General features: G+C 35.6%; 2 protein-coding genes across 2 annotated transcripts in view; one reads left to right on the forward strand and one right to left on the reverse strand.

Annotated features, from left to right (window-relative positions):
- Positions 1 to 1,608: 1,608 nt before the first annotated feature.
- On the reverse strand, positions 1,609 to 6,013 carry LOC103510474 (protein phosphatase 1L). Its single transcript, XM_026824592.1, has 6 exons — positions 5,847 to 6,013; positions 4,673 to 4,846; positions 4,427 to 4,583; positions 3,587 to 4,034; positions 2,771 to 2,901; positions 1,609 to 2,492 (listed from the first exon to the last, which is right to left on the reverse strand). Exons 1-6 carry the CDS (start codon positions 5,972 to 5,974, stop codon positions 2,094 to 2,096), a joined length of 1,437 nt encoding a protein of 478 aa, XP_026680393.1. The 5' UTR covers positions 5,975 to 6,013; the 3' UTR covers positions 1,609 to 2,093.
- Positions 6,014 to 6,410: 397 nt separating this feature from the next.
- Positions 6,411 to 14,665, forward strand: part of LOC103510482 — a 122,572-nt gene continuing 114,317 nt past the window's right edge. The window contains exons 1-3 of the mRNA XM_026824615.1: positions 6,411 to 6,568; positions 7,686 to 7,815; positions 9,108 to 9,291. Coding sequence (XP_026680416.1) covers positions 9,234 to 9,291 — 58 coding nt within the window. The 5' untranslated portion in view covers positions 6,411 to 6,568; positions 7,686 to 7,815; positions 9,108 to 9,233. The remainder of the gene's footprint in view (positions 6,569 to 7,685; positions 7,816 to 9,107; positions 9,292 to 14,665) is intronic.

Consider the following 14,665-nt stretch of genomic DNA (forward strand, 5'->3'; position numbering starts at 1 on the left):
CTTTTTTCTACAAATAAATCAGGAATGAAATACACAGAACGGAAATAATTTTAGCGGGACAGACTAAAAACGAAAAAAAAAAAAAATAATAATAATAAATAAATAAAGTAATGTAATCAACTTTTACTCAAGCAATATGCTCAACACTAAAACAAAAATAGTGTCCATTTACACTTTTTTTACAACGAAATTTGTAGGCTTTGACTGAGATCACCATTTGAAATACACATCTTAAAGGTGCCTTTTTAAGGAACTATGAAAGCTGGAAATTTTACCAAACATTCATCTCTTTCCGGTAGGTAGTTGTATTTTTTTTCTACAAATAAATCAGGAATGAAATACACAGAACGGAAACAATTTTAGCGGGACAAACTAAAAACGAAAAAAAAAAAATAAAATAAAATAAATAAATCAACTTTTACTCAAGCAATATGCTCAACACTAAAACAAAAATATTGTCCATTTACACTTTTTTTTTTTACAACGAAATTTGTAGGCTTTGACTGAGAGATAGCTTGGAGTTTATTGCATTTTCTCTTTGGTATTAAATCACATCAGTAAAATAGTTACTGCAAATTAAAATGCAACACATTACATTAAAATAAAAATTAAAAGTAACGAGAGAAAAAGTGTCGTAAGGAATCGGGACAAAAATGGTAAAGTGAAAAAATAGATTTTGAATTATACAAATGCAACACATTACATTAAAATAAAAATTAAAAGTAACGAGAGAAAAAGTGTCGTAAGGAATCGGGACAAAAATGGTAAAGTGAAAATTTTCAGTGAAAAAATAGATTTTGAATTATACAAAAAAATATGTAGCAAATTTTAGGTACATACCTGAAATGTACACATGTCATCTATTAAATTTAACTTAGAAATATACAATTTTTACATTAAGAGAATACTTTCAAGTATTGCTTTTCTTGTGAACCAAACAGAAGAGAACCAAAAATAATTATATCTAAAGGGGATCCCAGAGTAAAATTTAGAATTCCGTACAAAAACGATTTTTGTTCAATCGCCCGAAATAAAATAGTTTTGAGTAGAAGGTAAGGACCAGGTGAGGTTAATGCCTAAGGCATTCTCTACCTCCAAATAGGAGTTCCATTATTGTGGTAAATTTGTCACGTATCATTAAAGATGAAATTGGTGGCTTCAAGCCCTTATGTTTTCCACACAATACCCTAACTAGGTACTGCATAACTTCACTATCAAGGCAGGTAGTAACAAAAGTTCATAACAAAAATAATTTGAAGGGGATAAGAAAGAGGACAAACATTCCATTGGTTTTAGGAACTGGCTTCAAGCCCTTATGTTTTCCACACAATACCCTAACTAGGTACTGCATAACTTCACTATCAAGGCAGGTAGTAACAAAAGTTCATCACAAAAATAATTTGAAGGGGATAAGGAAGAGGACAAACATTCCATTGGTTTTAGGAAGATTGTAAATCAAATAATTTTATATAGGGATAATTAGTTACCTCGACATCATTGACTAGCTTTTACTAGGAAACACAGATAAAATAATAACACGCTACGGTACGCACATCCGTACGTTTTTCACCAGGTAAAATAATAGTGACTACAAACACAAAAAATATATCAATCGCCCGAAATAAAATAGTTTTGAGTAGAAGGTAAGGACCAGGTGAGGTTAGTGCCTAAGGCATTCTCTACCTCCAAATAGGAGTTCCATTATTGTGGTAAATTTGTCACGTATAATTAAAGATGAAATTGGTGGCTTCAAGCCCTTATGTTTTCCACACAATACCCTAACTAGGTACTGCATAACTTCACTATCAAGGCAGGTAGTAACAAAAGTTCATAACAAAAATAATTTGAAGGGGATAAGAAAGAGGACAAACATTCCATTGGTTTTAGGAACATTGTAAATCAAATAATTTTATATAGGGATAATTAGTTACCTCGACATCATTGACTAGCTTTTACTAGGAAACACAGATAAAATAATAACACACTACGGTACGCACATCCGTACGTTTTTCACCAGGTAAAATAATAGTGACTACAAACACAAAAAATATGATTCACCTTGATACCCCCATGATTAAGGATTTTGGTATACTTTACTTTTTCTTTCGGTCTTCTTGGGCAGCTTTCGCCCAATCATAATTCATTAAATTGATCACAATGACGGTAATATTATCGAGAGATCCTTTGTAGTACGCTTGTAACGTTAAGCTTTTCGCTCCAAACAATTCTTCTCCCAGTCTTTGTTTGATGAAGTTAACAGCCTCCTCATTGGAAAATATATCCCACAAGCCATCGGACGCTAAGATGAGGAACTGAGGTTTATGATCACTCAGGTCAAATGTTAAGATATCTGGATCCGCGATGACTAGCTTCTTGTCTTTCAGAGGGTAATCGCCCAGAGCTCGAGATGTGGCTAAGATCCCCGCTACACGCCACACACCATTGAATGCTATGAAACCACCTGCTTCTTTGATCCTCTTCCTCTCACGCATCTGTACAAAAAAAAAAAAAATCACTTAGCCATCAAAATTTTGAACCCCCCGGCTTCTTTGACCCCCTCCCCCCCACGCATCTTTAAAAAAAAAAAAAAAAAAAATCACTTAGCCATCAAAATGACATGATTGAGATAAAATTCCATGCCTTGACTAGGACGTAAAAAAAAACTAATAAACTAGCTGGTGGAAAATGACTACTTGTTCATTCCTGAACCTTTTCAAATACATCACCTATTTTTTGTGCTGACCTATAAGGATACTATATTATCTCTTACCTGCTGGGGTTTATGATCAAAGGAGAGGGGGATAGCATTGCCTTTACTATCACACATGACCCCACGGGAATCCCCCACATTAGCCACTATCAGACGAGTACCCTCTAGAATGGCAATGAGAGCAGTGGTACCTGGAAAATGGAAATTCATGTCTTAGCATACAAACAATCTTTTATGGCAACATAAAAGAGCTATTCAATATAATTTTGATTTCCCCAGGTGTAGCTTTTACTGACAGACACCCAAGTAATTATCTAGTTTTGTCCTTGGCAGGAATGAAGATTTAGATTTTCCTCCATACATTCTTACAACTTTGATATAGGTAATATGTTACAGAAGAGGGTTACAAAATATCTCTTCCATTAATCTCCCTGTAAGATCATTTTATATCTGTATTCTATTTTTTTTCTGTTTAATTGACACTGACAGAAATCTAGTTTTGTCCTTGGCAGGAATGAAGATTTAGATTTTCCTCTATACATTCTTACAACTTTGATATAGGTAATATGTTACAGAAGATGGTTACAAAATATCTCTTCCATTAATCTCACTGTAAGATCATTTTATATCTGTATTCTCTTTTTTTTCTGTTTAATTGACACTGACAGAGATCTAGTTTTGTCCTTGGCAGGAATGAAGATTTAGATTTTCCTCTATACATTCTTACAACTTTGATATAGGTAATATGTTACAGAAGAGGGTTACAAAATATCTCTTCCATTAATCTCACTGTAAGATCATTTTATATCTGTATTCTCTTTTTTTCTGTTTAATTGACACTGACAGAGGTAGAGCTAACAAAGCAGAGTAATTTACCTGCAACATCATAGGTTTTCTTGGCGTTCTCCACAATACGCTGGTCTACTAGCAACACTTCATCAGTAACTAGTTTGATATAGTTGATTTTTCCATTGACTTCTATGTATGAGGAGATCTCTACTGTTTCTACGACAGAGCTTGTGTTGCTAGTATTGTGAACCTCTCTAGTGATGGGTCTGGACAGGGAGTTAATCCTGCTGAGTAGTTCAGGATCTGTTATCTGAGAACTACTTGAATTCTTGGTTCCAGAACACTCATCAGTGGTTGCATTTTTTCTCAATGAGGGCTTTGGAGATTTCTGACTAGGACGGGGAGAAGGTGGGGGTTTGTTGGGTGTGTACATTGGATACAACTTGTGCAGGCCTTGGGCAATTATTTTTTTCAGCTCTATAACTTTATCATTGAGGCTGGTCATCAGGTTATCTCTGGCAAAGTTTGCAGCAAACTGGAAAAAATAAATAAAAATCAGTTTCAGGAATATGCATAGGTCACATATGCAGAACTAGGGCAATTATTTTTTTCAGCTCTATAACTTTATCATTGAGGCTGGTCATCAGGTTATCTCTGGCAAAGTTTGCAGCAAACTGGAAAAAATGAATCAAAATCAGTTTCAGGAATATGCATAGGTCACATATGCAGAACTAATTTATCAAGTTTTTTTCAGCTCTATTTAGGGTTCAGTCACTTAATACATACACAACCAGAAATTTTGTTGCTTATTTCTTCTCTCCTGCCATTGTGGCATTGTTGTATCACCAATAGCCCAACTGGTTCTGTATGTGTTGATTTATGTAATTCTAAAGGGGATTTATAAACAAGAATGAAGAAAATACAAACCTCTCCTCCATGGCCATCAAAAACAGCAATAAGTGATACTCCAGTATCATCAATATTTTCATTGATGACAAATCTATCTTCCATTTTGCTGCGTCTTCCTTGTAAAGCATATGCTGCCACATTTCCTTTTTGGGACTCCCAACTAAATCTTGTTATACAAATCTATCTTCCATTTTGCTGCGTCTTCCTTGTAAAGCATATGCTGCCACATTTCCTTTTTGGGACTCCCAACTAAATCTTGTTACATCATCAAGAGGTAAAACTTGCTGCCATTTATCTGCACTTGAGCTTTGTCTGAATATTGATAGTTGAATTTTACCTAGCATTGAACGGCTCCATATATCTACTGCTTCCAAATAGATAAACAGAAATACAAGTAGGATACCCAGAACAATGAATTCTGGTTTTAAAATGTAATACCTGAAACACAAAATTATTTTCAATCATATCCTGAATTCATTAAATTCTAGAGGGCATATATTAGTTATTCTACTGCTTCCAAATAGATAAACAGAAATACAAGTAGGATACCCAGAACAATGAATTCTGGTTTTAAAATGTAATACCTGAAACACACAAAATTATTTTCAATCATATCCTGAATTCATTAAATTCTAGAGGGCATATATTAGGTACGGTCAACAGGTCAACTTTAGTGTCAATGCACCTTATGAAAACTATGGTCAATGTAGGGAAAACATTATTTTCAATCATATCCTGAATTCATTAAATTCTAGAGGGCATATATTAGGTACGGTCAACAGGTCAACTTTAGTGTCAATGCACCTAATGAAAACTATGGTCAATGTAGGGAAAACGTACTTATACAAGTGTTCCATTTTAGCCAAATATATTAAGACTTTATGACCAGGTACTAGCAGGTCTCTAATTTAATGTTGACATGAATTTTGGGCTCCTGCAGATGCATAAAGAACATCCAAGAATGAACCATCAAAAGTGATACTGTTGCCACATCCGTAGTAAAGCTTATATTAAGACTTTATGACCAGGTACTAGCAGGTCTCTAATTTAATGTTGACATGAATTTTGGGCTCCTGCAGATGCATAAAGAACATCATCCAAGAATGAACCATCAAAAGTGATACTGTTGCCACATCCGTAGTAAAGCTTTTTTACATACGGGAAGACTTGGGGACTTTTCCAATGAATAGTTATGGGGAGATGTGTCATAAATTTAGATGTAGGCAATAATAATCAAATTTTACATACGGGAAGACTTGGGGACTTTTCCAATGAATAGTTATGGGGAGATGTGTCATAAATTTAGATGTAGGCAAGAATAATCAAATATTTTGAGCTCAAATTTGGGTAGAATATTAACAGAACGGAGTTCTAAAAATAGCTTTGAGATACAGTTCATGAACTTGTGAAGGATATTATGATATTTTGGTTGACTTACCGAATTATTCGCCATAAGTAATTGATTTGTCCGGTATTAATCGGGACTCCGAGAGTAAATTTCGACAGGATTTTCATGTGTGCTACAAACGTTTGATAAAAAATCTTATCTTCCAGTTCGTCTTCCATTTTTCCTGATAATTTTGATAAAAAATTTGAGTGTGTAAACATAACCTATAACTTAAACATCCATATTTAAAAGGTACCAACTGTTGAAAAAAGAAAGCAAGAAAAAAAAACTAGGGTAGCCCACTTTCAGTTGAAATTTTATTAATTCATTGGGAATTCCTCTTCAAAAATAGAAAATTTATCATGAATGTTCGCCATGAATATTTTTTTTTTATTTTGAAGCTTTTGAGTTGAGTATTTTTCATTTTTCCCCCAAATGATTTTTCCAAGTTCATTTTGTTGGGTTGGCAATTTATTGATACGAAATCCAGTGCCGAAGAACGTGGGGGTGAGGCTACGGGCTACCCGCAATCCTTTTGATCATCACCATCAAGCATCAAGTCCCGCAACCGCAACTGGCAACTGTCAAATTCAAAATACGCAAAAAGCAAAAACTTCGAAAGCGAAAGTGAAAACTTGAAAAGTGAACTTGAAAGTTAGCCAGGTTCATTGTAGATTGTAGCATTGTAGTGCAGATTAAGCAGATTTGCAGAACAGAACGAAAGCAGAAGGCCAGAAGCGAAGATTGTTGAACGATGAACCTGTGATAGAGAGGTAGGTAAGTCTATGTGAAGATTGGGAGTGGGAAGACATTTTTGACAATGTGTGTGAGATGTGGCTACTATCACATATCACTTGTACAGTCGGAAGGATAGGAACCCCCCTCGTCACGAGAGTATGTTTCTCATCATCAGTTGCTTCTCTATAGAGCTATTCATTTGGTTCACCACCCTATCTCCCCAAGTATCCTGTCTGTTCATAGACTTGGTAGATAGGTGTGTGCCAAAGAGGAACAATGACTTTAACTCAATGGACCTCCGAAATCTACTGAAAAAATCACATGCATGTAAATTTTCACTATTTTCTACCCTATTTTCCTAGTCCTAATGCAGGTACTTTTAAGGAAACTGAGAATGTTTGAAAGACTAGCAGTTAGATTAACAGTCAGGTGGTGATAAGAACCACCAAAGCTCATTCATGTCTGAAAATTACATCACAAGTTATTGTGACATGACTTTAACTCAATGGACCTCCGAAATCTACTGAAAAAATCACATGCATGTAAATTTTCACTATTTTCTACCCTATTTTCCTAGTCGTAATGCAGCTACTTTTAAGGAAACTGATAATGTTTGAAAGACTAGCAGTTAGATTAACTTAAGTCAGGTGGTGATAAGAACCACCAAAGCTCATTCATGTCTGAAAATTACATCACAAGTTATTGTGACTTTTTTTATACTAGAGTTACACCACATTTATTTCACTTGCACCTTGGAATCTTCACCATCCTTTTCAGGAATTGAACAGTAGACCATGTTTTTCCATACAGTACCCATGACTACTATTTTCTACCCTATTTTCCTAGTCCTAATGCAGGTACTTTTAAGGAAACTGAGAATGTTTGAAAGACTAGCAGTTAGATTAACAGCTTAAGTCAGGTGGTGATAAGAACCACCAAAGCTCATTCATGTCTGAAAATTACATCCCAGTTAGATTAACTTAAGTCAGGTGGTGATAAGAACCACCAAAGCTCATTCATGTCTGAAAATTACATCACAAGTTATTGTTTCTGGTAGCCCTTTAGGTCCTGCATCAACCCTCAAGCGTTGTACAGTCGTTCGCGGGACACCCTGTTTCACTTGCACCTTGGAATCTTCACCATTCTTTTCAGGAATTGAACAGTAGACCATGTTTTTCCATACAGTACCCATGACATAGCTTCCTCCCTACCAATGCAGATTGCAGAATGATTGTGGGCGTCTTCCATATCCCAGGAGAAATCAACACCTACAATTAGAAAGGTAAGATGAATCAACAGGTAGATATTTAATTACATAGCTGCATATTGTTCATTTCTAGACTTGATATGTAATTGATTTATTGCTCTCTGCTCATCTCTATAATTATGCATTTCTGTAGTCGAAGTTTGTTGACAGGTGTGTTTTCATAATCATTATCTAGCTGTTGTAAGATAAGGCTAGTAAGGAAGCATCAGAAACCCCCAGAAGACCCTGGAAAACCAGGTACATCCTGGTCATATCTTGGGTTGTAAGATAAGGCTAGTAAGGAAGCATCAGAAACCCCCAGAAGACCCTGGAAAACCAGGTACATCCTGGTCATATCTTGGTACCAGCTGTTGTAAGATAAGGCTAGTAAGGAAGCATCAGAAACCCCCAGAAGACCCTGGAAAACCAGGTACATCCTGGTCATATCTTGGTATCTTATTGTTGACTAATTTATCTCCAACCAAGTTATTGTTGACTTTTAGACTGAGTTAGATAAAGGCCTATGCTTATGAGAGGTAAGGAGAATTACATCATATATCATATTACATGAACATGATAACCTACATCTTTAGGTACATACCTACTTGGAAAAACTTAGATCCCTAATAAAATAAGACCCCTTTACTCTCTTTTTTGGAAAGTAACCACCAAGTGAGATTAAAGCCAAAAGGATTCTCTACAACCTAACCCTTTATCTTGTGGTCGAATTCTAAATGGTATTTCTTCCTTACTTCTTAATAACTGTCTATTGTAGACAAGGAGTTCATTGATATCAAGCTGTCCAAGTGAAAATTTGTTACAAAAGTAGGTACTTTACTTAAATTAAAAGGACTGTCTAGGATTATTAGGCTAAAATGGACAACTTGAAATTTTTTGCAGCAGTAGAATTAAAACAAGGGAGCATACAGATACACAAGATCACATTTCGGAAGTGAATAACCACTGACAGAGGTAGAGCTAACAAAGCAAAGTAATTTACCTGCAACATCATAGGTTTTCTTGGCAGAGGTAATGGGTGTTTTGTCGAGCGCTCGCGCCCATATAGTTTTCTCCGCGCGAGAGATAGAACCACGGGCTAAAGAAGTCGCCCTAGATTGAATTTATCAGTTTATATCCTTATCAGTGTTGATAGTTCGAGTAAAAGCTAACATTGTTGAATAATTTGTGTTTCTTGAGAAAATTTGATTCATGTGTGTTTTTTCGTTAGTAACTGCAGCTCGTGACATTCGTTCGTTTTCCGAAATTATTTCGTAAATGTAGATATTTTCCGATGTAATTTTTTAAAAATGTTTTTTTAACTTTTTCAGATTTTGTTTCGCAGTAAATTTTAAACGCTCGTATTAATCAGGATTATTGTTTTTGTGGGTGTGTGTTTATTTTATGCAGTGCATTCGTTGATTGAAATTTGCATGTAAGCATTGAACAGTGTCAGGATGCAGGAGGATAGTGAGTCCGAGGAATCTTCGTCCCTAAACTGGGACGAATTTATTGGTAAGCGACGTTTTTTTTTTTTTTTTGGTAAGGGGTTTTTTTTTTTTTTTTTTTTTTTTTTTTTTTTTTTTTTTTTCAGTTTTGTTGTAAATTTAGGTATATCTTCTGAACACAGGTTCTTATCATCTAATAGTAATTTGCTAATGGGTACTTGAGTCTTAACGTGTAAAGAATAATAAAATTGTGAGGTTGATGAACGCCGGGCATCTGTGTGTAAACAAAATGAGCAGATAGGTAATTGAAATAGACGGAACCAGTGCGTATTATTGATATGATGGGTATTTTATTTGTCAATTGGGTGGTACTAGAGGTACCTCAGTATAGGTTTTTATTATTATTTTTTTTAGTAGGCAAAGAAGCGGAAATGAAGTTTTTGTAAGAAAAAAAACGTAGACATTGTTTTATTATTATTTCATTCCATACCGTCTTTTATTTCTGCCTGATTAGCATTCCCAACCTGAATTTGAATAAAAATGCAGGTTAAGATAAATGAACGCTTAATTATGTTCTCTTTCTGAATCAAGCTGAGTTTTGTTTATATAAAAAACAGCTATTTTGGGATTTGATGCTTTTTTGAAAATGTTTTTATAAGTTATAAATTTCATTTCATAAAGTGCCTCGTCTTTTGGATTGAATTAATGCAGATGGGGGATACTGGGTGTGGAAGAAGTCTTAATATTGATCCACTAATGTTCATAAAGTGCCTCGTCTTTTGGATTGAATTAATGCAGATGGGGGATACTGGGTGTGGAAGAAGTCTTAATATTGATCCTAGCTGTTGTAAGATAAGGCTAGTAAGGAAGCATCAGAAACCCCCAGAAGACCCTGGAAAACCAGGTACATCCTGGTCATATCTTGGTCATATTGATCCACTAATGAAGTACAATGTTCAGGGATTAGTGGATTCATGCCGAGATTAGTTGCAGTGGAGCGCTTCCATTGATCTGGATTTCCGTCATCCAAATTTACCAACTAAAAAATACTTCATCTCACATAAGCTTCGGGGATCTTGTTTAAAAAAATATTGTAAAACTGGGAACTTTTTATAACACTATATGTACAAATCTATAGTGTCATTTGGAATAGAGTTTATTTTAATTTACTAAATCCCCTAATAAAAATAAAATATACAAAACGCTCTCCGTTCTGTAAATGGTAGAGATGTTTATTTTACCTAAATTGATATCTTTTGTCACTCTTTAGATTTGGGATTATTTTCTGAGTCGGTTACCTAATAAAAATAAAATATACAAAACGCTCTCCGTTCTGTAAATGGTAGAGATGTTTATTTTACCTAAATTGATATCTTTTGTCACTCGTTTAGATTTGGGATTATTTTCTGAGTCGGTTGTTTGGGGCCCATAAGTACCTTGCCTTGTCTGGTAATGACTTGGCTTCAGATACTATCTTTATCCGGAGATGTTGGCTGATTGTTTTCAGTTTTGATAGGTGTGCTTAATTTTCTATTACGATCATAAGTGTAATAAACAAATGGGTACATCGCTTCAGATACTATCTTTATCCGGAGATGTTGGCTGATTGTTTTCAGTTTTGATAGGTGTGCTTAATTTTCTATTACGATCATAAGTGCCTAGCTAGGTAGACGCAAAAGCTGTGTAATAAACAAATGGGTACATAATACAAACAACAACAGCAACAACTAAAGTACAGAATCACGGATACAAAATTATTTTCCTATATCCTGTACAAGTCGCCAAAGGTCGCTCAAGGCTCGAAAAATAGTGTAGACCAAAAGTGTCCCTAGGGTTCGGGCACTACCAAAATGTCCGCGTTGAGGATTTAACTTTGGAAAGAGCTCAAACAAAAGAAGTTTGCGGTGCTCAGAACTTCGCCTCAGGCCGTTCAAACTCTGCTGAGAAGTTCGGTAAATTATGTAAGTAGCTCGCCAAAGGTCGCTCAAGGCTCGAAAAATAGTGTAGACCAAAAGTGTCCCTAGGGTTCGGGCACTACCAAAATGTCCGCGTTGAGGACTTAACTTTGGAAAGAGCTCAAATAAAAGGAGTTTGCGGTGCTCAGAACTTCGCCTCAGGCCGTTCAAACTCTGCTGAGAAGTTCGATAAATTATGTAGATCAAAAGTGTTCTTGGGACCAGTTTCACGAAATGTATGGTTTGACCGCTATCAGGGTTAAACTTAGGAAAATGTAAAAAGAAAAAAAATCAATAACCACACTGAATGCTTTCAATGGAATCATTCGATACCCTAAAATAACTCTTCAATCAGTTCATTGTTCAATCGGTTTAATGCAGTCTCAAGTCAATTCGATTCTCTTTATTTCGTTATCTTGCTTTCTGATAGCCTGATTTGGACAAACGATGCACTCAGTTCATTCGAAGAATAATTCAAGAAATTAGTCATAGTCGAGAAAATATATATTCGATGTCGCCTCAGTTTGCTTTGGTTCTACGCAGATAATCCTTATCATCTTTCAAGACCATGTTGGTTTCTATGTTTCTACATGTATGATTTCCTAGTTCCAAGTGGATGGATTTGTATTGAGGATTTATGAATATGATTGGCTGATAGAGTGTTTGCTACATGGCTAATTGAATTGATTACTCAAGGCGTCTCTTGTCTGGCAATGCTTGACTAGTGACGGATTAACTTGATCCGGCGGATTAGAAACATCGAAGGACATTTTTTGAAATAATTCTTGGGGTGAACAAAGAAATTTTATATATAACAAATGTTATACGACTGATAACAGTGATATAACAAGTTACAACTTAAAACCAAGTAGTTTTACTAATATTAAGCCAGTTCTTCTCGTTTTATCATTGGTTTCCTTTAACCATTCCGGACTTATTGGTAAATCTGGAAACAACATTGGAGGAATAAAATATCTTGTTTCAATGACCAATATTGCAGTACAAAAAAATATGATATGAATACGATATGTATGCTATATCCGAAGCTTATCAGAGAGATTGGTTTTGTTATCAGCTAATTTGAGAGAGTTACGAACAGAAGAGATTATAACATTCCATATTCATGACAATCAGTGACGGATTCGGATGGTTTTGGTTTGGTACTCGGGAATTTGGTAGTATGTATTGGAAATCGTTCTACACGTTTTCCATTCAGCACTTTCAAAGACATATCTTTTCTTGGTAGCGTTAGATATTTACCTCTGAAATTTGAAATAAATCCCTAGAAGAATAACAAGCACTTGTTGGCGCGACGCGACGGTTCAATCTTCAGATTGTTTGACGTCTCTCTTCCTTTTTATCACATGTCTACGAATTGCAGTATTTAGAGATTTGGGCACAAATAAGTGAATTTTACTCGGGAATTTGGTAGTATGTATTGGAAATCGTTCTACACGTTTTCCATTCAGCACTTTCAAAGACATATCTTTTCTTGGTAGCGTGAGATATTTACCTCTGAAATTTGAAATAAATCCCTAGAAGAACAAGCACTTGTTCGCGCGACGCGACGATTCAATCTTCAGATTGTTTAAAGAGATATTTACCTCTGAAATTTGAAATAAATCCCTAGAAGAACAAGCACTTGTTCGCGCGACGCGACGATTCAATCTTCAGATTGTTTGAAGTCTCTCTTCCTTTTTATCACATGTCTACGAATTGCAGTATTTAGAGATTTGGGCACAAATAAGTGAATCATTTACATTCCTTTATTTACTTTTCCCAGTGGTGTTCTGGTCCACATGGTTTGTCTACTCCACTTAATATTATGTCCCCGCTCCCCATCCTACCCTTGGCCACTGTCTCGTTCTAGTCTGTATGAGGTATTGAGGTGTGAGATACTTAATATTATGTCCCCGCTCCCCATCCTACCCTTGGCCACTGTCTCGTTCTAGTCTGTATGAGGTATTGAGGTGTGAGATTACCAGTGCATTAATGAATGGTTTAAAGTTTAAACCTTACCTATGCTGGATTTTTTTTCTTTTAGTTCCAACACATATTTCAGTTGGCAAACGTTTTATGTCCAAATTTCAAATGGGTTTCATGCGATTTTTTGAAATCGAAGGACATTTTTTGAAATAATTCTTGGGGTGAACAAAGAAATTTTATATATAACAAATGTTATACGACTGATAACAGTGATATACTTAATAAGTTACAACTTACAACCAAGTAGTTTTACTAATATTAAGCCAGTTCTTCTCGTTTTATCATTGGTTTCCTTTAACCATTCCGGACTTATTGGTAAATCTGGAAACAACATTGGAGGAATAAAATATCTTGTTTCAATGACCAATATTGCAGTACAAAAAAATATGATATGAATACGATATGTATGCTATATCCGAAGCTTATCAGAGAGATTGGTTTTGTTATCAGCTAATTTGAGAGAGTTACGAACAGAAGAGATTATAACATTCCATATTCATGACAATCAGTGACGGATTCGGATGGTTTTGGTTTGGTACTCGGGAATTTGATTCAGGTATTGTTCGCCTTTATCTCAATCAATAGTATGCAAATTAACACTGTAGGGTCATGGCACTCTGACTTGTGGCTTGTGTTTTGAGCTAGTCAGAGATGGGGCCGTATGCAGCGTATGCTTCACAAGTCTGCATAGGTTTCTGGAGTTTAAAAATAATAAGCACTTTGAATGCACCAGTTCCCAATACATATATATATATATCCCTGAAGTTAAGCAACTTTGCGCTTGGTTAGTGCCCGAATAAGGCTAAAGATAGAGTGGGGCGGAAAGCATAGAGCTTTTTGCTCTCAGTTCTATGTGGTTTAGCCGTATGCTTCACAAGTCTGCATAGGTTTCTGGAGTTTAAAAATAATAAGCACTTTGAATGCACCAGTTCCCAATACATATATATATCCCTGAAGTTAAGCAACTTTGCGCTTGGTTAGTGCCCGAATAAGGCTAAATATAGAGTGGGGCGGAAAGCATAGAGCTTTTTGCTCTCAGTTCTATGTGGTTTAAGGTCGCCGCTTCCCTCTATCGTCACTTACCTGCGCTATGTTCTTCGCTTTACTCTGTTTTTAGCCTAAGTTACCTTGGCAATCACGTCCTGCTGGCTTTTTCCGAGCCCTTTTAGTAGAAATGTGGTTTAAGGTTGCCGCTTCCCTCTATCGTCACTTACCTGCGCTATGTTCTTCGCTTTACTCTGTTTTTAGCCTAAGTTACCTTGACAATCACGTCCTGCTGGCTTTTTCCGGGCCCTTTTAGTGCAATATTAGGAGTATTTTAGCAATGTAGGTACATACCAACTTACTTAAAGGCTAATTACTTACGTAGATACAAACATATGTACTTATTACATGAGTATTCAAAGTTTTCCATTTTAAAACTATTAGTCCAAAGTACAAAAGTAACTCAAAGTTAATTTAATTTATTCACTTGAGCAGAATTGCCCCTAGAACCAAAAT

The sequence above is a fragment of the Diaphorina citri genome, unplaced genomic scaffold, assembly GCF_000475195.1.
Source record: "Diaphorina citri unplaced genomic scaffold, Diaci psyllid genome assembly version 1.1 scaffold27, whole genome shotgun sequence".
NCBI classification, from domain to species: Eukaryota; Metazoa; Arthropoda; class Insecta; order Hemiptera; family Psyllidae; genus Diaphorina; species Diaphorina citri.